The 24,917-nt window shown below is 27.6% G+C and overlaps 2 protein-coding genes across 3 annotated transcripts in view; one reads left to right on the top strand and one right to left on the bottom strand.

Moving 5' to 3' along the window:
- The window catches only part of LOC126847734 (nephrin-like), a 333,468-nt gene that overhangs the window by 52,231 nt on the left and 256,320 nt on the right, over nt 1-24,917 (top strand). The gene's annotated exons all lie outside the window — the stretch shown is intronic.
- LOC126847736 (uncharacterized) lies at nt 2,870-16,382 on the bottom strand. Its single transcript, XM_050588117.1, has 6 exons — nt 16,219-16,382; nt 4,644-4,682; nt 3,964-4,105; nt 3,837-3,901; nt 3,112-3,160; nt 2,870-3,049 (listed from the first exon to the last, which is right to left on the bottom strand). Exons 2-6 carry the CDS (start codon nt 4,671-4,673, stop codon nt 2,934-2,936), a joined length of 402 nt encoding a protein of 133 aa, XP_050444074.1. The 5' UTR covers nt 4,674-4,682; nt 16,219-16,382; the 3' UTR covers nt 2,870-2,933.

Consider the following 24,917-nt stretch of genomic DNA (forward strand, 5'->3'; position numbering starts at 1 on the left):
ACGCGCTCGACAGTCTTTTGGGTATTATGACGTGTATACCTTCCCATAATAACCGCCAGTACACCTTCAGCGTTTAATCTTATAATAGTTCGGGCCTAATCGAAAGAGTTGAACAACACATTATCAAAAAATAACACAAAAAACCCCAATGATTATTTAATCGCCGCCACGCCGACGACGCCTTCTAATATTATAATGTATAAGATGTGACGTTTAATTGATTTCCATAACGTTTTAAATTAATTATTTTTTAGATTAAAAAAAAAAAGTCAAAATATGATGCTAATAAACACTGAAAAAAAAATCTTAAAAGATTTCCCTTGAAATTCTCTCGAAAAAGAGGAAAATATATGAAAATAATATAATATGTTGTTAATGCGAAAAAATGTTCAACTAGTATCAAAATGTTTGAGCGCTGTATACATTTTTTGTTTTTGTTTTCACATTTAAACTAGACAGCTTTGTTTTTATTTGTTTGTCTTAATCTGCATTAAAAGCGGTGTTCTAAAAAAATAACTAAATAATGATCTAGAAAAGATAACAGACAATTACAATTTTATGATCTAGCTACCAAATAAAAAAATTAAATTTTTATCTAAATAAAATATACAATATAAAAAAATGTACCTTTTTTAAAATAAAAATTGCAAAAAATTCCCTAATTAAAAATAATATTATTTACTAGTTGAACTGACATAATTGCAAACATTATGATGCAATAATGTCAAATGTTATTGAAAAATACAAATTTATTGACAAGTATTGTTATAAATTTTTAAAAAAATGTTGTTATAGCTAATGACAATTCTCATACAACACAACATATTAAAAGAATTTATCAAACCAACAAATATCATAAAATCAATTTCTATCTTGATAAAATATAGCCTCAGAAAATTGTTTTAACATGTATATGGTATTATGCTGGATACAAGAAATTTGGCTGTCGCCGTTTTCACTTTTAGTTTCTATTAGAGATAAGAAATAAGAGATAAAACGTAGGTAAAATATTAATAATTATTCAATGTTTTTTTCTGTTAGGTCGAGAAAGTAATTAGCTTATATGAATTAGAATAAAATAAGACGGTTTTGAACTAGATATAATTATTGCCAATTCCACATTGATAGTGACTTGGCTCGTCTGTATGGTTTGGAAATATTTCCTCGGTTTCTCTCTCTCTCTCTCTGTGTGAACGGCGATAGTCTTTTTAGGTGAACGGCAGGGACGCCAGTTGCTAGCAATGCGACACTCTCGATCAGTAAATTCCAGAGTGTCAGTTAGACATATTTGGGCGGTCTCATCCTCGCCCGGATGCCAGGATTGTTATAAGTCTTTGTTATCTCCGACGTACCGGCACCGTCAGGATCATCGTGTCGAAATATGTTTATCGCTATACTCACATATTATTATTATTATTATTATTATTGTTATATGCTACACACTGCAAAACCTAGGTCGTCGGTTGGAAGTGTGGCCGGTGATAAAACATTCAATTTATTTCGCCCGGGACGGCATCGGTTCGGCAGGAGGCTTATGCGGGAAAAATATTGGTGCGCGATAAAATACAACATATATGTATATATAAAAATGAATATCGAACCGTATCTCTCCGAAGGTCTGGCCTGTAAAATAATAATAAATCGGCATAGTTTCGCATTTGTTTAATTTGCGTTTAAAATCACGGCAACGCGGTGCACACGAGTCGTTACCGTTATTATGTATGATGTGCAATTTAGCCGGCTGCACATTACATATTAGACATGCAAAATAGTTTACGAGCATTGTTTATAATAATAATAATAATAATATTATAGTGTCGGCGAGGCGGTGTTTCGTGATCATAACTATTATTATTATTTTACAACTTGGCATCGGTTAAAATCACTATCGTCTGTATCTGAAAAGAGCCCGGCGAAACCGACCGGAAGACGACATGATCTGCGTTTACATTTTAAAAATATGTTTTTAGCTTGCAATTAAAAAAAAAAAAAAACTAAAAACTTACAACAAATTATTGGGATCTTTTCTTGAATGTTATATCTTATACTAATGTTTTGTCGACTAGATTGTAGAATGGCAAGTACAAAAATTGAATATTATCATCTTTTCACCCGGTAGTATGATCAATCATGCTGATAAAGTAAAAATGATATTGAAACAATAACTACTAACATGATTTGAAGCCTCCAACATTTTTAGTATTTAGTAGTACTCCGTCGATTCAATTGGTAATATTTCTATAGGCAATTTGTAGATAACTAGGAAACGAATTTCAATAAATAGTTAAGTTTTTTACTACCAACTCTTCCAACCACATTTTATCACTTTCTAAAAATAATTAAGGCTTTTGTAAAATGAATATTTTATAGAACATTATTTTATTATTATAACTATTATTACTATTAGTATAAAGTGTGTGCAAACTGTTTATTTTATAAAATAATTACTCTTGATATTCAAGTTGAAAAATAGTAGATTTTCAGGTAAATTATAAAGTCATAATAGATATATTGCTTTAGAATTAGGTTTGATTATAAACTTTTTAAGTTATAAACATAATATAAAGCGAAAAGGTAAATGATAGGAATATATTGTATCCAACAAAGTTTAATGGAAAAATTAAAAAAAGGAAAAACAAATATTTCATTACATGAATTATATTTATTAAATCTATAGCAATTTTACAAATTAATTAAACAATCTATTGATTATTAACAACCGTTTATCTATATTAAAATGTATGTATATTTTTATATAAAAATGTATGTATTGTAATACTCTAGTGCATACAGTATTCTTTAATATTAATTTTCAAGAAATATATTGTAATATATGAAAAAAATTTCAATATCTTTTGGATTGCAAAAAACAAAATAATAATATACGAAAAACTTAACATAACATCAGTATCTATTACAAAATGTTATATTTTTCAAAGGCAAATTACACTCTTAAGTCGATTGTGGAGTTTAAATGCGTAAGAACCAGGTATCTCTCTGTACAGCTCACTGCGATATATCCATGTGGGAAAACTAACCAAAGCTTTGTCTGGAAAAATGTAAATGTTAATCAATAAAAATGACGACTACAATAGTGTTCTGAAGTCTTACATTTATTTATACCGCTATGAGAGTTATAATCATGGTATATAAGCGCCATCTAGAAGTTTTAACAAACAAGTTCTTCTATTATATATTATAACACAAAATGGGTATTCATTTTGGAAATGATTAAATTCATACGTGAATCTACGAAACTCTTGTCAAACATACTTAAATATTAAAGTATTTAAGTACTAAATAAATAAACAAAATATTAAAAGTACAATTCGACACGAAAACGAAAAACTTGAGGGCAGGTATAAGTAAAACATTTTCTGAAAGATGTTTATTCATCGACAATTAAAGAGAATAATATTGGAAAAATTACGTTTTTATTTATCTTAAAAGAACATGTTTAACGTTTACACATCTTCGTTCCATTTGAACGGCATAACAAAATAAATATTGTCCTAAAATTACATTAAAACTGTTTCTTTGTGTAGTAGATATACATATACATATGTATAATGTGAAAATATAATATACAGAATACTGTAGAACTTATAAGTTTGCTCTAAAGACAAAATACAAAACAATAATTTCGAAAGATTTCCGAAAAAAAAATGTTTTTCAAAATTCAAATATTCAAGTACGAAAATAAAATTTTAATTATAATTTTAATGAATATTGTTGCTAATTTTTCGAGGACAAAATTTTAATACCATCTCTCCACCTGTTATTATGATCAATCGTACTTATAAAGTAAAAAAAGTATTAGAATTATAACTACCAACCCGTTCCGAAGCCGGCAACATTCTTAGTAGTTCGTGGTACACCGTCAATTCAATTGGCAATTTTTCTACAAACAGTTTGTAAATAATTAAAAATTAAAATTCAATTAATAGTTAAGTTTTTTACTACCGTCATGGCCGACCACTTTGAGTACTTCTAAAACTTCATTCTTGTTCCACATCACCGGAAACTTTTTCTCTATTATGTTCACAAAATCTTCAGTCAAAATTTTGTTATTTTTAATAAAACTTTCATTCTCTTCAATTTTTCTCTAAAAAAATTGAGAATCGCATATCGTTTAATAATGTTTAATAAAATTATTTTTTGGTAAGGAACAGATGCAAAATTGTATTATACCGAATAATTCATTAATAATAGTTGGTAGATCAATTCGTAGTTTTAAAAAATTTAAAACTTTGTTGTTATTGTTTTTTTACAATTTTAGACCACACTCAAACCTGTACTCTTCCTTGTAATCTATTAATTGTTGAAACTTAAATGGTGACTAACATACCTAGTTAACATTATAATTGGGAATAATTTGCATAGATTTTTTTCTGATCTATAATAAGTTTAACAACGACATTTTAAAAAAAGTGTTAAAAAAAAATTGCGATTTAATTAACTTATAATTTGGTTTATTTGAAATATTTGTATGGTATAAAATGTTATAAACATTTTTACATTATCATTTCTTGTTTTAAAGTTGGTAGATCAAACTTTTGGTATTATTTAATATTAAGCCGTAGTAAAATAACCGCATTAATAAATAGATCAGCCTAAGCAGGTACAAGAAAAACTGAACAAACCTGTGACAAAATATATATTATCGGTTCCATTTTTTCAACCTGTTCCAATCCTATTTCATAGTTTATTTTCACGTTTAATATCGGTTCCTTTTTTTCGACATGTTCCAATCCTATTTCATGGTTTATTTTCTCGTTTATTATCGGTTCTCTTTTTCCCCATGTTTCAATCCTATTTCTTGGTTCAATTTCTCGTTTAATATCGGTTCCATTTTTTCTCCATTTTCAAATTCTATTTCATCGTTTATTTTCACTTTTATTATCGAATCCATTTTTTTCCCATGTTCCAGTTCTATTTTATGGTTTTCTAAAAATAATAATGGCACACGTGGAGTACATATTTCTTAGAATATGGTTATTTTTTTATTACCCTGTAAATAAATTAAATATGTATATTCCTCTGCTTGGCGAATGGTAATAAATACTTTGAACTCTTCGTATAGTAATTTCTGTAATTCCATTGCGGAGATTGAACCACCATTGTCGCTGTCGTATTCGTTAAAAATCTTCTTCCAGTTATTTGTTGATAAGTTATTCAGATTTGGATTTATGTTCTAGAATAATATGTACAGTTAATTTTCAATCTTTGGCGTCTATCCAAAAATGTTATAATTTTCAATAATCAGTTACTCTCATGAGTGGATTGTCGGGATTAGTTATAAGAGACGCAGATTTATCTCTGGACACCCAATGTTTACGTATATATTGAAGAAAATCAATGTTAGGGTCGTCTGGAAAAATGTAAATGTTAATGAATAAAAATGACCGCTACAATGTTGTTTTTAACTATTTACCGTTAAATAAACAAAAATCCTTGTGTATACGTGCCATCTAGAAGTTTTAACAAATACGTTATTTTATTATATGTTATAACACAAATTTCAATTTAAAATTATATTAAAACTATTTCTTTGTATATTACATATACATATACGTACATATGTTCGTGAAAACATTAATAGAACCCTTTAAATCTTATAAGTTTGCTCCTGAGACAATATTTTAAGCAATAATTTCGAAACATTTCTGATAAAAAAATTTTATTCAAATATTTAATTACTAAAATAAAAAATAAAATTTTAAAAATTATAAGTTATTTATCTAGAATGAACACGTTTAAATAATATTTTTAATTAATATTGTTGCTAATTTTTCGAAGACACAATTTGAATATCATCTTTCCACCTAATGTTACCTGGTGTACTAATAAAGTAAACATATAATTAGAATTATAACTACCAACCTGTAGCGAAGCCGTCAACATTTTTATTATTTCGTGGTACTCCGTCAATTTAATTGGTAAATTTTCTGTAATCAATTTGTAGATAATTAAAATACAAATTTCAATAAATAGTAAAGTTATATACTACCGTCATGGCCGAAAACTTTGAGTATTTCTAAAACTTCTTTCTTGTCTAAGAACATTTCCGAAAAAAAACTCGCTATTACGTCCAAGAAAACTTCTGTCGAAATGTCATTATTTCCAATCTCCTCTTCTCTCTAAAAAAAATTATAAGAAGCGTATATTATTTCAATTTAATAATGATTCTTTTGGTAAGGCTTAGATTTAAGTATTTTTGTAAAGGTAAATTAATTAAGGATAATAGTTTTATAGGTTTTTTCTTGTTTTTTTTACAATTGTAAATCAAATTCAAATCTGTACTTTTCCTGGTAATATATCAATTGTTGAAACTTAAATGGTAATTTACACGTCGCTGTAAATTGCGGCCCGAGTATATTTTATATATATATGTAAATTGCGGCCTGAGTTTATTTTATACAATTGCACCTAGGTATATTGTGTGTACATACACGGAAAAAAAACATAGTTGTAAATTTTTAGTGGAATCAACTATACAGTTAGTTGGGCCAACTATTTATTTAGTTATTCGAACTAGAGATGTATTGTGTAAATGTATTATGTATTGGACCAACTATGTATTTTTTTCCGTGTAATTTAATTGAGTTGTAAGTTATTTTTTTTTTGCACTCTATAACTAAATAAAAAGCTGTGTGTAGTCTTTGAAGGTAGCAAAATATAAACTAGAGGAACGTAAGACTGATTTTTTAATTCAGAATGGAAAATTTTAGATGGCCTAGTGAACATATCGTCAACTATGACTGTTTCTAACTGCACCCCGTTTCTATCGTACGGCAGGTCACCGAATAATAGGCATTCAATCGCTCCACTAAAAACAAAATATCCTAGGTTTGCAGGACGTTGCCAAATTTAAATTTTGGATTTACTCAAAAAATGAAGAAAAATCACGTTGTAGTAAATTTAACTTAAGTCACCCGAATGATATTAATATCCCGAGAGGCAGTTTACGTATATATAAAATAAATCCAGGCTATATCAACATATACAGTTAGATATTTAAACAATCAGTCACAACTAAAACAAATATCAAGTTCTAAGAGATTTAGGTAAACTCGACTACACACATCAAAACTAAGAAAATTCTAGAGTGCTAAGTATAATCAACCTTTAAACATTTAAAGCTAATTACTCCAATCATAATATATTATAAACAGTATTGACATTGTTAGCATTTTTATATTATATAGTGCTATTTAACTCTACTGTAACAAAAAAGACTGAACAAACCTGTGACAAAACAAATATTATCGGTCTCATTTTTTTCAATAGGCTCAGTCCGATATTACGGCTTTCTGAAAATAATTAGGGCACTTGTTGAATGAATATTTCGTAGAATATGGATTTTTTGTTCTTACCCTCAGGTATAGGGGTATTGGATATAAGTGCCGCTATATATTTCCTTGCATTGCGAATGGTGAGAAATACGTGGAACTCTTCGTATAATAATTTCTGTAATTGCATTTCGGAGATTAAACCATCATTGTCGCTTTTGTATTGGTTAAAAATCTTCTTCCATTTATTTGGTGACATGTTATTTAGATTTGGATTTATATTCTAGAATTATATGTAAAGTAAATTTTCAATCATTTGTATCTATTCAAAATGTTATATTTTTCAATGGCCAATTACAATTATGTGTCGATACTCGAGATTAGGTATGGAACACGAAAAATTATCTTTGGCCATCCAATGTTCGCTTATATATTGAAGGAAATCAACATTAGGGTCGCCTGGAAAAATGTAAATGTTAATCAATAAAAATGACGACTACAACGTTGATTTCAACTATTTACCGTTAGATTTGAAATTCTTGTGTATACGTGTCATCTAGAAGTTTTAACAAACATGTTATTCTATTATATGTTATAGTACAAAATGCGTATTCATTATTCGATATGATTAAATGCACACGTAAATCAACTCTTGTGCAACATACTTAAATATTTAAATATTTTAGTACTAAATATATAAATGAAATATTAAAAGTACAATTTCATACCAGAAAAGAAAACTTGATGGCAGATATAGTTAAAACATTTTCGGAAAGTTATTTATTCATGAATAATTACAGAGAATGAAATTTGAAATTTTGCTTTTTTTATCTTAGAAGAATATGATTAACAATTTCAGTCCCCCGTGCCATTTGAATGGCAAAACAAAATAAATGTCGTTCTAAAATTACATTTAAAAAACTTAAAAAATATAAATGTTTGCTCTAGAGACAAAAGAAAATACGGTAATTTTGATAAAAAAATGTTATAAAAATATTTAAGTACTAAAACAAAAAAAAATTTTTTTTTAATTATAATTTTTTTATCTAAGATAAAGATGTTAAAATAATATTTTTAATGAGTATTACTGCTAAATTTCCGAAGACAAAATTTTAATGTCATCTTTCCACCTGGTGTTATGATCTATCGTATTAATAAAGTAAAAATATTATTAGAAACAAAACTACCAACCCGTAGCGAAGCCGTCAACATGTTTATTATTTTGAGGTACTCCTTCGATTCAATTGGTAATGTATCTAAAAACATTTTGTAGATAATTAAAAATGAAATTTAATAAATAGTCAAGTAATTTACAACGATTATGGACGACCACTTTGAGTACTTCTAAAACTTCTCTCTTGTATAAGAACAGTTCTGTAAAATAACTCGCTATTTTTTCGACGAAAACTTCTCTAGACAGATTATAGTTTTCAATAGAATTTTCATCCTCCTTTCTGGTCTTCTCGCTAAAAATTTTTTTTTGTTTTTACCGCCCTCCCAACTTAGTTTTTTTGATAGAAAATGTTTAAACTTAAATGGTAATGTTTTTAAGTTAGGATGGGGGGCAGTGCAGTGGGGAAAGGCGTGCAGATAAATATAATACTACACTCCACCTTTCCTCCTGCCCTAAACTTGAAACTTCAATACCTTCTAAAACAGTTATTCGAAACTAGTTATCGACCAGGTAACATTTTTAGTGCTTTATTGTTAACTTAAAAAGTTAATAAAAATTATATGTAACTATTTAAGTTTTAAAAGTTGCTATCAAAAAAACTGCTTTAAGAGGGGGTAAAAACATAAATATTGTGAAAAACTGAAATCACATTGTATAACAACAATAAAAAAAGAGATATTAAGTGGTTCATAATAAAGGAATCACCCTGATATTGTTTCAATTTAAAATGACTTTTTTTGGTATGGCTTAGATGCAAATATTTTTGTACAGGATAATTCATTAAGGCTAGTAAACATTTAGCTATTGTTTTTTTAAAATTTTAAATCACTCTTAATTCTGTACTTTTCCTGGTTATCTATCGACAGTTGAAACTTAAATGGTGACTTATACACCTGGTTAAATGTTTTCTGATCAATAATTCGTTTTGGATAGAATTTTTAAAAAAAGCGTTAAATTACCATTCGTTGAACTTATAACTTGGTTTGACTTTCTATAATGTTTATTTAAAATGTTTGTATGGTTTAAAGTACTAATTATCTAACACATAAAGTTAGATATTAAAACTTTCAGTAACAACCAAAATAAATATCAAGTTCTATGGGGTTGAGTTAAATTCGACAGAAAGCATCATAACTTACAAAATCCTAGAATTTTAAGTTAATTACTTTCTTCATAAAATGTTATAAGCATATTTTCAAAATCATTATAATTTCTAAAGTTGGTAGATCTTAGGTATTTTACAATTTTACACAGTAATAATATAATAATTGTAAAAACAGCAAATTTTAATAAATAGATCAGCCTATACAGTAACAAAAAAAACTGTACAAACCAGTGACAAAATAATTATTATCGGTCTCATTTTTTTCACCTGTTTCAATCCTATTTCATAGTTTTCTGAAAATAATTAAGGCACTTGTTGAATGAATATTTCTTAGAATATGGCTTATTTTTTATTACTCTTTAAATTAATTAAATATGTGTATTCATTTGCTTGGCGAATGGTGAGAAATACTTGGAACTCTTCATATAATAATTTCTGTAATTCCGTTGCGGAGATTGAACCTACTTTCAGGCTGTCATATTGGTTAAATATCTGCTTCCATTTCGTAGTTGAGGTATACAGAAATGGATTTGAAATCTAGAATAATATATACAGTTGATTATCTGGAAATCATTTTATTAAGAAAGAGAAATTGCACTACAAACTTACAAAAGAAATAATATAATTTTTTTCAGATTTTGATGTTTATTTGTTGTTTTTATGCATTTAAAAACCATTCTAATAATTTCAAAAAAATCATTTGAAAAATTTTAATTCAAATTATTCGAATAACAATTTGCACCACTCTGCTTAGCATGTTATTCGTACAATATATTTTTACGGCAACAGGATTTTATGTTATTTATGTTTACTGTAAGCGTTTAATTAATATTTCTGAATTTTCGATACATACCTTCCAATAAGGACCATCATCCGCTTTAAAACCCACGACACACAAAAGTAGTATAATATTTTTTGAAAACATAATTTAAAATATATACGTGGCTTGTGCTACGAGACCAGCTAGTAAATGAAAATGGTTTTTTGCTATTTTGTTATTGTATCTTTATTGTTAACTTATTTAAACATTAAAACAGTGTTTTCGCACCATGTTTTATGTTTGTGACCTAGTTTTAAGTGTATACAACTGCATATTTTGTAAAATTGCTTTTGATATTAAAGTTAAAAAATAGTAGTTTTTTCAGGTAAATTTTAAAGTTGTAATAGATCAATTGATTTAATATGAGGTTTGATTATAATCGTTTTAAGTTATTAACATAATATATGACGAAAAGGTTAAATATAGTAATAAATTGTATCCATCAAAGAAAAATGGAATAAATAAAAAAGGTTTAAACAAATATTTCATCACACGAATTAAATTTTATTAAATCTTTAGCATTTTTACAAATTAATCATTATTTTTCTTTTATCCTAGAAGGATAATATGTTCAAATAATATGATAAAATATTATTGTTGCATAAGTAAAAGTAATACTAAAATTACAGCTCTTAACTCTTAAAATTTTTTAGATTTCATAGTACTTCGTCGATTTTATGTAAATAATTTTGCTGTTAATATTTTGTAGATAATTAAAAAACAAAATTCAATACGTTATTATGACAAACAAAACGGTATGACATGATTGTTTAGCTTGACTAGGGGGCATGTACATCCATTCACGTATATAGATGCTATTAAGTTTTGATACTAGAGTATCATTTTTAGGCTTTAATTCAATTTTTTTTGGTTGATGAAAATTGAAAACTGATATCAATAGTTAGGACGGGAAGGTAAGTGCGGGTGGGAAACGCACACAGATACAAATAGTACGATGTGAAGTGAACTCCACCTTTCCTCCCGCCTTGAACTTGAGAGTTCAGTAACTTTAAAAATAGTTATCGAAAACTAGTTATTGACCAGTTAAAATTTTTAGTAGGTACATTATTCTCAATTTACAAATTTCAATATTTGCGATACTATTTATTTTTCAAAAGTTGTTATCGAAAAAACCAAGTTGGGAGGGGGATAAAAAAAAATTGTGAATAAATGAGATCCTATTGCATATAACACTATAAAAAGAAAAAAGGAAATTTCTTATTAAACCCCGAGAAATATTGAGCGGTTAACGATAAGTTGATCACCTTGCATAATGACATAACAGGATGATATTAATAATGTTATATCACCCTCTTAGTAATTAAAATACATGCAGTACCATTGTAAGCTTAATCATTAATATAATATGCATTTAATTTGCGTCATACATTTTTTTTGCAGCTTGTTTTTTTGAACTATTTCTGTAATTTTATTTTCCATCTTATCGAAAACAAGTTGTTATTCACAAAAACTGTTGTTATGTATGTAAATTTATGATCAACGACTGTAGGTATCATACATTATTAAGTTTTAACATTATACATTACAAAAACTACCATCACAGAAATATTATAGTTTATTTTCGTAAACAAGTTGGTTTAAAACGCATATTGTTATGTTTTTTGTGTACTACAATGTTTAAACTATTTATTTACTTGCATTGTAAAACCATGTCTCGCGGTAAAATACTTAACATATCAAAAAAAAAAAAGCCGTGAAAATACAAAGCTAAAATATCACAGTTCCCAATAATATTGTAAAAATAATTATAATTTAGGTTTTGTACATTATTGGGTATCGATAAAAGTTTAACTATTCGAATATTCAAATCTTTATACACAATTTACACGGAGATTCTACCGTGTAAGAAATAAAACAGGTCAAACGTATACATACAAAAACAGATGCAAAACAAAATCTGCTAAGAAAAACCCCTCTTATCCATAAAAAAATTAATAATATAACCATACAAATTGTTTTTGTAAAATACGAAAATTCATATAAAATTTGAAGTTTGTAATACCTATAAGAACTTACCATTTGTTTACTTTACAATAGTCGCTGTGAAAAACACATTTTTATCTGCGCGCATTACTCTACCACACTCCACCTCCCATCCTACCTTTTAACCTTAAGTAACTTATAAATTAATTATCCAAATCTGGTTATCGACCAGTCAACATTTTCAGCAAATTGTTCTTAACAAAATGGCTATCCTAATGTTTTTTTTTTTTTTTTTAATATAACGAAAAAAAAATAAAAACATTATTTAAAAATGTAAAATAGTTAAGTAGAATAAAAAATGTTCTGCTTATAACGCAATTGTGTATAGCAATTAGATTAGGTTACATGTTGGTTAGATCATATTTTTGCAAACCAATTCACTCACGTATAGCAACCTAGTACGCTCAGGGTGTAATTCCTCTATTTTTTTTTTTGGCTTTTTCTCAGTAAAATAAAATGTTCGAGTACACAATAAATGTACATTTTATAGGTCCATTTAAGACATACATTCGGTCTATTGTATCTTAATCAAAATGTTTACACCTGCTTATTTTGAAATTGAGTAAATACATTTTTCAAAAAACTTACTAGTGGATAAGTTAAGCGATCGTTGTTCATTAATCGGTAAGTTACATTGTAATATTATTGGGCTCGATGATCCCGGACCAAATTCCGGCAAAATATACTTTGAAACGTGGAAAATGTGTCCAAGGCACAAAGCAGCCGACTCCGAGTAGTCGGTAATTTATTTCCAGGATTTTCGGTATAAAAAAACCATAAAATGAAGGGCACTTATGTGGGTGCGTGCAGCACCGTTGTGTCACCTTAACGATATTATGTAGGTACTCTTATTTTTTTTTCGTAATAATATTTCACCTCACACTGAACAAGGGTAGGGCCAAAAATTTAGATCTATACCTAATCATGATAGTTTTGTGTACTCTTCCGTCCTAACCCTCCACTCCATCACATCCCCCCCCCCTCATCCCCAAATGGCCTTTTGTGTTTGTCATCCAGGTTTCGGGCAATCGGCACTAATTCGTTCTGTGTTCACGATTATTACAGTAAACACCAACTTCGGGGGATACGTACTTTGTCAAATATTCATCCCGTATCGGCCCCAAAGGCGTCCCGAGTTAAGAGTTACAGCCGTAGTTGGCCGGCCAATCCTTTCCCGGTTCTATTGTTTTTGTCTGTGCTTGTGTTTTGTTTTAATTTTTTCATTTCCACCGGTAAGTAATAATGTAGTTTCGAACAAAACACACATCTGTATGCGCAGTCAAGGCCCCCAAACAATTTGCTTACACTCGAAACTATGTCAAATTTATTTTGCAAGTCGTTTTCTTTGAAATTTTGCAAGAAGTTTTCTTTGACCAAACAATTCGATGTCATCGTTTGTGTCAAATATATCTTGTTATTGCCGACGGGAATTTATTTTTACCAAAAAACGACGATGTAATATTTATAACAATTTTTTTATAATATTCATCTTAATGAATATAAAAACGAGATGAAAGTAGATGAACGTAGATGGTAGATTTTTCTTTTCAGTTGTAATCCTTAACGATTAATTCTCATCAATATTTTTTTACCTGCCGCCAACGATTTGAAGCCCTACGACCAAGGTCTGTTGTTGTAATAATAATAACGATATTTTATTATACCTAACATATATATCGGACCTACTTGAGTTAGGATAGGACTTATTTTTAACCGTCAAAATAAAATGAAAAAATTATAAAATTTATAAACAAATATTTTATCACACGAATTATATTTATTAAATCTATAGCAATTTTACAAATTAATTAAACAATCTATTGAATATTACAAACGTATATCTCTATTGAAATATGTGTATATTTTTTTTATAAAAATGTATGTAATGTAATATTCTAGTGCATACAGTATTCTTTAATATTAATTTTAAAGAAATATATTGAAATATCTGAAAAAAATTAAATATGTCTTTGGTTTGCAAAAAACAAAAAAATAATATACTAAAACTTAACATAACATCAGTATCTATTACAAAATAATATATTTTTCAAAGGCAAATTACACTCTTAAGTTGATTTTGGAGTTGAAATGCGAAAGAACCAGGTATCTCTCTGTACAGCCTACTGCGACGTATCCATGTGGGAAAACTAACCAACGCTTCGTCTGGAAAAATGTAAAAGTTAATCAATAAAAATGACGACTACAATGGTGTTCTAAAGTCTTACATTTATTTATACCGTCCTTATATGAATAATCAATGTATATACTGTGCCATCTAGAAGTTTAAACAAATACGTTATTTCATTATATATTATAACACAAAATGCGTATTCATTTTCGATATGATGATATTCATACGTATATCTACTCTTGTACAACATACTTAAATATTAAAATATTTTACTAATAAATAAACAAATAAAATTAAAAATATTAAAAGTACAATTCGATACGAGAACGAAAAACTTGACGTCAGATATAGGTAAAACATTTTCTGAAAGATGTTTATTCGTCGACAATTACAGAGAATAATATTGGAAAAATTACGTTTTTTTTTATCTTAAAAGAACATGTTTAACGTTTACAGTTCTTCGTTCCATTTGAACGGCATAACAAAATAAATATTGTCCTAAAATTACATTAAAACTATTTCTTTGTGTAGTAGATATACATATACATATGTATAATGTGAAAACATAATATACTGAATACTGTAGAACTTATAAGTTTGCTCTAAAGACAAAATACAAAACAATAATTTCAAAAGATTTCCGAAAAAAAAATGTTTTTAAAATTCAAATATTCAAGTACGAAAATAAAATTTTAATTATAATTTTAATGAACATTGTTGCTAATTTTTCGAGGACAAAATATCACCTCTCCACCTGGTATCATGATCAATCGTACTCGTAAAGTAAAAATAGTACTAGAAATATATCTACCAACCCGTTGCGAAGCCGGCAACATTTTTACTATTTCGTGGTACTCCGTCAACGCAATTGGCAATTTTTCTATAAACAGTTTGTAGATAATTAAAAATCAAAATTCAATAAATAGTTAAGTTTTTTATTACCATCATGGCCGACTACTTTGAGTACTTCTAAAACTTCTTTCTTGTCAAGGAACACCGCCGGAAACTTTTCACTCATTATGTTCACGAAATCTTCAGTCAAAATTTGGTTATTTTTAATAAAACTTTCATTCTTCTCTTCAATTTTTCTCTAAAAAAATTTGAGAAGCGCATATTGTATAATAATTTTTAATATCTTTTTTTGGTAAGGCAAAGGTGCAAAAGTGTATTATACGGAATGATTCATTAATAATAGTACACAACAATTTTGTAGTTTTTATCATTATAAGACACATTAGTCATTGTTTTTTTACATTTTTAGGCCTCACTCAAACCTGTACTCTTCCTTGTAACCTATTAAATGTTGTAACTTAAATGGTGACTAACATACCTAGTGAACATTTTAATTGGAAATGATTTGCTAAGATTTTTTTTCTGATTTATAATAAATAAAAATGTATAAAAAAAATTGCGATTTGTTCGACTTATAATTTGGTTGAAGTTTCTATAGGGTTTATTTGAAATATTTGTATGGTATCAAACTTTATAAACATTTTTTCAATATCATTAAAATTTCTAAAGTTGGTAGATCTTATGAAAACATTTTAAAACTTTGATATTTTATAATTTTACGTAGTAATAAAATAACCACAAAACCTGCAAAATTTAATAAATGGATCAGCCTAAACACTACCAAAAAAAAACTGAACAAACCTGTGACAAAATACATATTATCGGTTCCATTTTTTCGACATGTTCAAATCCTATTTCATAGTTTATTTTCACGTTTAATATCGGTTCCTTTTTTTCGACATGTTCCAATCCTATTTCATGGTTTATTTTTTCGTTTATTATCGGTTCTATTTTTCCCCCATGTTCTAGACCTATTTCTTGGTTTAATTTTACGTTTAATATCGGTTCCGTTTTTTTCCCATGTTCCAATTCTATTTTATGGTTTTCTGAAAATAATAATGGCACTTGTTGAATGCATTTTTCTTAGAATATGGTTATTTTTATATTACCCTGTATATTAATTAAATATGTATATTTCTCTGCTTGGCGAATGGTGATAAATACTTTGAACTTTTCGTATAATAGTTTCTGTAATTCCGTTGCGGAGATAGAACCAACATTGTCGGTGTCGTATTGGTCAAAAATCTTCTTCCAATCATTTGTTGATAAGTTATTCAGATTTGGATTTATATTCTAGAATAAAATGTACAGTTAATTTTCAATCATTGGCATCTATCCAAAAAGTTATATATTTTTCAATAGTCAATTACACTCATTAGTGGCTTGTCGAGATTAGTTATAAGAGACGCAGATTCATCTCTGGCTAGCCAGTGTTTTCGTATATATTGAAGAAAATCAATGTCAGGGTCGTCTGGAAAAATGTAAATGTTAATGAATAAAAATGACCGCTACAATGTTGTTTTTAACTATTTACCGTTAAATAAACAAAAATCCTTGTGTATACGTGCCATCTAGAAGTTTTAACAAATACGTTATTTTATTATATGTTATAACACAAAATGCGTAATCATTATTTTATATGATTCAATTCATACGTGAATCTACTCTTGTGCAAAATACTTAAATATTAAAGTATTTTAGTACTTAATATATAAATCAAATATTAAAAGTACAATTGGATACCAGATTGAAAAACTTGACTTTAGATATAGGAAAAACATTTTCTGGAAGTTTTATTCTTCGATAGTTACAGAGAATAAAATTTTAAATAGGTTTTTTTTGTTTTAGAAGAACAAGCTTAACGTTTTTAGTCCCCGTGCATCAATTTAATACTTTCTAACTTTGTTGGCTTACACTGTGCTTGGTTTGTTCTGTACTGTCTTGAAATTACTAACTACTGATATGCATCAAAGCGTTTTTTTGAAAGTGATTTTATCACTTTTAAATTTCAAAATTCCCTTAAACCTGTGACCTCCCTTTCCCCACTATGCCCCGACCTCACTGTACTGTTTTTTTTTTTGGCAAACACATAGTGGACCAAATAACACATAATCCGTGTCTTGTTAAATTTAGTTGGAATGGTCGACGATTCATGTTTCATTCGTTTGTACTCCATAGTTTAAATTAAAATCGCTTTTTCTCAATTAAAATAATATTAATGTATTATATACTTCCATTAGAGTAATCTCACACTAACTATTCATACTTCATAGGTTATATTCTTTCAAAGCTCTATTATACTTCTATTTTAATAGATTGACGAACATATTTAAATAATTTTTTTAATGAATATTGTTGCTAATTTTTGAGAACAAACTTTGAATATTATCTTACCACTTGGTGCTATAATCAGTCGTACTAATAAAAGAAAAATAATATTAGAATTATAACTACGAACCCGTAGCGAAGCCGTCAACATTTTTATTATTTCGTGATACTCTGTCCATTCAATTGGTGATTTTTCTATAAACAGTTTGTAGGTAATTAAAAAACAAAATTCAATAAATAGTTGAGTTTTTTACTACCGTCATGGCCGCCAATTTTTAGTACTTCTAAAACTTCTTTCTTGTCTAAAAACATTTCCGTAAAGTAACTCGCTGTTTTGTCCACGAAAACTTCTCTTGATATTTTATTATTTTCATTCTCTTCGGAGTTTCTCTAAAAAAAAAAAAATATAAGAGGCGTAAATTATTTCAATTTAATAATGACTTTTTTTGGTAAGGCTAAGATGTAAATATTTTTGTACAAGTTAATTAATTAATGATAATAAACATTAATTTTGAAAATTTTTCTTTGTGCTATATAATAGTTATTGATTTTTCCATTTAGGAATTATTCTCAAATATGTACTTTTCCTGGTAATCTATCAATTGTTGAATTTTAAATACTGACATTTAAACCTGGTTAAGAATGTTTCTGATCAATAATTAGTTTTGGATAGACATTTTAGAAAAAGTGTTTAAAAAAAATAACTTGCTTAACTTATAATTCGGTTGAAGTTTCTATACAGTTTTTTTTTAAATATTTGTATAATTTATGGTATACATTATCTAACACATACAGTTAGATATCAAACTTTCAGTTATAACCAAAACAAATACTAAAGTCTATGGGGTTGCGATATATTCGACTGGAAGTATAAAAACTAAGAAAATTCTAGTGTGGTAAAGATGAGACAACCGTTCTACATTTTAAGCTACTCCCATCATACATTTTTATTACATATTTTCATTATTATTAAAATTACTAAAGGTGGTAGATCTGAAAAATAACCGCAAAAACTGTAAAATTTAATAAATAGATATCCTCTACAGTAACATAAAAACTGAACAAACCTGCGACAAAACAAATAGTATCGGTCTCATTTTTTTCAACTGTTTCAATCTTATATTATTGCGTTCTGAAAATAATTAAGGAACTTGTGGAATAAATATTTCGTAGAATATGGTTTTTTTTGTTCTTACTCTCAGAATTAGGGGTCTGGGATGTAAGTGCTCTTATATATTTCCTTGCATTGCGAATGGTGATAAATACTTGGAACACTTCGTAAAATAATTTCTGTAATTCCGTTTCGGAGATTAAACCATTATTGTCGCTGTCGTATTGGTTAAAAATCGTACTCCAATAATTTGTTGATAAGTTATTCAGATTTGGATTTATATTCTAGAATAATATGTACAGTTAATTTTCAATCATTAGCGTCTATTTAGAATGTTATATTTTTCAATGGTCAATTACAATCATGCGTCGATTCTCAAGCTTAGGTATGATATACGCAGACTCATCGCTGAACAGCCAATGTTTACGTATATAGTGAAGAAAATTAACATTAGGGTCGCCTGGAAAATGTTAATGATTAAATTGACGACTACAACGTTGTTTTTAACTATTTACCGTTAGTTTTGTAATCCTTGTGTATACGTGCCATCTAGAAGTTTTAACAAACATGTTATTCTATTATATGTTATAACACCAAATGCGTATTCATTAATCGATAGGATTAAATTCATACGTGAATTTACTTTTGTACAACATACTCAAATATTAAAATATTCAAGTACTAATCAAATAAATGAAATATTAAAAGTACAATTTGATACCAGAATGGAAAACTTGTCGGCAGATATAGGAAAAACATTTCTTAGAAGTTATTTTTTCACCGATAAGTACATAGAATAAAATTAGAAAAATTACGTTTGATTACTAGTATAACTGCTAATTTCCCGAGGACAACATTTTAATACCATCTTTCCACCTGGTGTTATGATCAATCATACTAATAAAATAAAAAAATTATTAGAATTAATATTACCAACCCTTAGCGAAGCCGTCAACATTTTTATTATTTTGTAGTACTCCTTTGATTGAATAGGTAATTTTTCTATAAACAATTTTTAGATAATTTAAAATAAAATTTAATACATAGTCAAGTAGTTTACTACCATTATGGCCAACAACTTTGAGTACTTCTAAGACTTCTTTCTTGTCTAAGAACATTTCCGTAAAATAACTCGCTATTTTGTCCACGAAAACTTCTCTCGACAGATTATAATTTTTAATAGTGATTTCATTCTCTTCAGTATTTCTCTAAAAAAAAATTTAAGAAGCATATATTATTTCAATTTAATAATGACTTTTTTGTAAGGCTTAGAATATTTTTGTATAGGTTAAGTAATTAAGGACAATAAACATCAATTTTGTAGTTTTATCTTTGTGCAACATAGTAACACGAATAATAGTTATTGTTTTTTACAAATGTAAATCATACTCAAACCTGTAACTTTCCTGGTAATCTATCAATTGTTAAAACTTAAATGGTGACTTATTTATCTAGTTAAAATTTTTTCTGACCAAAGATTAGTTTTGGATAGACATTTAAAGAAACCAGTACAGTGGGGTCGGGGCATAGTGGCGAAGCACAATGGTGGGGACACAGGTCACAGGTCTACAGGATTTTTTAAATTTGAGTGTGGTTAAATAACTTTCGAAAAAACGCTTCGATGCAAATCGGTAGTTAGTATTTTCAAGCCAGTACAGTCCAAACTAGTATAAACCAGCAAAGTTAGAAAGTTTTAAATTAAGGTTCTGTATTTACAAATAAGCATCAAAGCGTTTATTTGAAAGTCATTTTATTCACTTTTATAACTTTGATTCAAAACAATCCCTGTAGACCTGTGACCTCTCCGTCGCCTCGTTGCTTTGATTCCATTATGCCTTTATTCTACTGTACTAGGCCTCTCGGATAAAATCATACAAACGGAACGTACACTTGCAGGCCGTGTCACACTTTTCATATAAATGTTCACTTAAAAATTACACGAACATAATAAAAAAACGATTATCAACAAACAATATTCTTATAGTTTTCACTTTTGCAAAAATAAAGTCTATTATTTTTGTGTTAAACTTTTATCAGTTATCAATTCATGAATGTCATAATATTATCTACACACCTTATTTACAATATGTTCACGATTAAAGATTACTCGGTCAGGCGAATTGATAATTAGAACAACTATTGTATAATGAACTCATGTTATTATTTCTCACGAAATGGCTGCCAATTTAGAGTTACTTAAATCAAATTTAGTCAATCCGCAAAACGCAGAGTTCTGTTATAATCTACTTTATATCAACTGTAACCTAATAATCAAGTTATGTTGATAAATTGGTTTTTATTAAATAATACAAATTTATAATGTAATCCTCAAACTACGTCATAAACGTTTTACTCTGCATACATGTTACAACCAGAATAAAAACAAGCGTTTTTGTAGACAAGATTTAAAAATAATATATAAAACAAACAGACAATGTTCTGTATCAACTGATATCATTGCATAGGAGATAAAAGCGTACAACAACATGGCGTTCGTGTACACGATGATACCAACAGAACAAAAATAACACTATTTTTTTTATTTCTCACACCTGGTACACTTCGTTTGGACGTATGCGGGAATACCAAATAAATAAATATTCCATTCGACTCTTTTTCTCGAAATTATTGCCAGTATAAGTTCTAACTTAAAAACTCTTACGGTATTTTTTTAGTTTTTTCAAATTTCAATTGTAAAGAAATAAATTTTTTGAACTCTTACCCCCCAAAGTACCAACTAGATGAATCTTGTAATTTATAGATTGGCTACTCGAAGGAATTGGTCCAGTATTAAAAAAGTTATAGTGTATACAGTTAAAAAAAAACCCACATCAGGGTAAAACCAATACCTTCGCAGCTCTGCATCGAAACTAAAAAGTGTTAAAAAAAATTAAGATTTGTTTAACTTATAACTTGGGTTGAATTTCTACAATGTTTAGTTGAAATGTTTGTATGGTTTATAGTACAAAATATCTAACACATAAAGTTAGATATTAAAACTTTCAGTAACAACCAAAACAAATATCAAGTTCAATGGGGTTGAGGAAAATTCGACTAAATGCATCCAAACTTACAAAATTGTAAGAGTGCTAAGTATGAATCAACCTTCAAACATTTTAAGCTAATTATTACTCTCATCATAAAAAGTTATAAGCATATTTTGCATTATCATTACAATTTCTAAAGTTGGTAGATCTTCTGGACATTTTTAAAACTTATTTTATAATATTACACAATGGTATAATAACTGCATAAACTGAAATATTAAATAAAAAGATCAGCCTCTACAGTAACAAAAATAAACTAAACAAACCTGTGACAAAATAACAATTATCGGTCTCATATTTTTCACCTGTTTCAATCCTATTTCATAGTTTTCTGAAAATAGTTAAGGCACTTGTTGAATGAATATTTCTTAGCATATGACTTATTTTTTTTTTACTCTTTAAATTAATTAAATATGTATATTCATTTGCTTGGCGAATGGTGAGAAATACTTGGAACTCTTCATATAATAATTTCTGTAATTCCGTTGCGGAGATTGAACCTACTTTCAGGCTGTCATATTGGTTAAATATGTACTTCCAGTCCGTAGTTAAGTTATACAGATATGGATTTGTATTCTAGAATAATATATACAGTTAATTTTCTGGGAATCATTTTATTAAGAAAGGGAAATAAGTTATGTTGAAAAGTTAAAAGTTTTAAAATTGTATGAAGAAAAGAAAACATAATTTTTTGCACTAAAAACTTAAATTTAAACTTAGGGTTACCTCAAAACATCTAGTTTATGCTAAATACAAACGTTAAAAAAATTTAAGAAAAGCATAAAGTGTTTATTTTTTATATTTATAACAAATCGAATGATATAATATTTTCAGATTTTGATGTGTTTATTTGGTGCTTTTATGCATTTAATAACCATTCTAATAATAAAAAAATCGAATTACAAAAATAATTATTCGAAAAAAATGTTATTCCAATTAATCGAATAACAATTTGCACCACTCTGCTTACAATGTTCTTTATACAATAATCATTATAATTTATATCAGAAAAAAGTTACCGTTTATATATTTTTACGGCAATAGAATTTTATGTTATTTAAGACATGTTTACAGTAAGCGTTTGATTAATATTTTTGAATTTTTGATACATACCACCCAAGTGGGACCATCATCCGCTTTAAAACTCACGACACACAAAAGTAATATAATATTTTTTGAAAACATAATTAAAAATATATACGTGGCTTGTGTTACGAGACCAGCTAGTAAATGAAAATGTTTTTTTGCTATTTTGTTATTGTAACATTATTGTGTTCTTATTTCAACATTAGGACAGTGTTTTCGCACCAAGTTTTTATGACTTAGTTTTAAGTACATACAACTGTATATTTTATAAAATATTGGTGCACGACAAAATACAAAATATATATAAAAATGAATATCGAACCGTATCGTTCCGAAGGTCTGGCCTGTAAAATAATAATAAATCAGCATTGTTTCGCATTTGTTTAATTTGCGTTTAAAATCACGGCAACGCGGTGCACACGAGTCGTTACCGTTATTATGTATGACGTGCAATTTGGCCTGCTGCACATTACATATACATACATGCAAAATAGTTAACGAGCATTGTTTATAATAATAATAATATTATAGTGTCGGCGAGGCGGTGTTTCGTGATCATAACTATTATTATTATTTTACAACTTGGCATCGGTTAAAATCACTATCGTCTGTATCTGAAAAGAACCCGGTAAAACCGACCGGAAGACGACATGATCTGCGTTTACATTTTAAAAATATGTTTTTAGCTTGCAATTAAAAAAAAAAAAAACTAAAAACTTACAACAAATTATTGGGATCTTTTCTTAAATGTTATATCTTATACTAATGTTTTGTCGACTAGATTGTAGAATGTCAAGGACAAAAATTAAATATTATCATCTTTTCACCCGGTAGTATGATCAATCATGCTGATAAAGTAAAAATGATATTGAAACAATAACTACTAACATGATTTGAAGCCTCCAATATTCTTAGTATTTCGTAGTACACCGTCGATTCAGTTGGTAATATTTCTGTAAGCAATTTGTAGATAACTAGGAAACGAATTTCAATAAATAGTTAAGTTATTTACTACCAACTCTTCCAACCACATTTTATCACTTTCTAAAAATAATTAAGGCTTTTGTAAAATGAATATTTTATAGAACATTATTTTATTATTATAACTATTATTACTATTAGTATAAAGTGTGTACAACTGTTTATTTTATAAAATAATTACTCTTGATATTAAAGTTGAAAAATAGTAGATTTTCAGGTAAATTATAAAGTCATAAAAGATATATTGCTTTAGAATTAGGTTTGATTATAAACTTTTTAAGTTATAAACATAATATAAAGCGAAAAGGTAAATGATAGGAATATATTGTATCCAACAAAGTTTAATGGAAAAATTAGAAAAAGGAAAAACAAATATTTCATTACATGAATTATATTTATTAAATCTATAGCAATTTTACAAATTAATTAAACACTCTATTGATTATTAACAACCGTTTATCTATATTAAAATGTATGTATATTTTTATATAAAAATGTATGTATTGTAATACTCTAGTGCATACAGTATTCTTTAATATTAATTTTCAAGAAATATATTGTAATATATGAAAAAAATTTCAATATCTTTTGGATTGCAAAAAACAAAATAATAATATACGAAAAACTTAACATAACATCAGTATCTATTACAAAATGTTATATTTTTCAAAGGCAAATTACACTCTTAAGTCGACTGTGGAGTTTAAATGCGTAAGAACCAGGTATCTCTCTGTACAGCTCACTGCGATATATCCATGTGGGAAAACTAACCAACGCTTCGTCTGGAAAAATGTAAATGTTAATCAATAAAAATGACAACTAAAATGGTGTTCTAAAGTCTTACACTTATTTATACCGTCATGAATTGAATAATCAGTGTATATACTTGCCATCTAGAAGTTTTAACAAATACGTTATTTCATTATATATTATAACACTAGTATTAATTTTTCGATATGATGATATTCATACATAAATCTATTCTT

The sequence above is a fragment of the Adelges cooleyi genome, unplaced genomic scaffold, assembly GCF_023614345.1.
Source record: "Adelges cooleyi isolate 19-005CV unplaced genomic scaffold, UGA_ACOO_1.1 ACOO_flye_CR_arks_rails_tigmint_CR_PRNA_118, whole genome shotgun sequence".
In the NCBI taxonomy this organism is placed as follows: Eukaryota; Metazoa; Arthropoda; class Insecta; order Hemiptera; family Adelgidae; genus Adelges; species Adelges cooleyi.

What these genes read in the sequence shown, in the direction of transcription:
- LOC126847736 (XM_050588117.1), bottom strand. Translation starts at nt 4,673, where the DNA reads ATGGAACCGATAATATATATTTTGTCACAG. An exon ending in TGTTGCCGGCTTCGGAACGG is followed by an intron (nt 3,161 to 3,836) that starts GTTGGTAGTTAT and finishes TAAAACTTCTAG; the next exon opens with ATGGCGCTTATATACCATGA. An exon ending in TCATAGCGGTATAAATAAAT is followed by an intron (nt 3,050 to 3,111) that starts GTAAGACTTCAG and finishes ACATTTTTCCAG; the next exon opens with ACAAAGCTTTGGTTAGTTTT.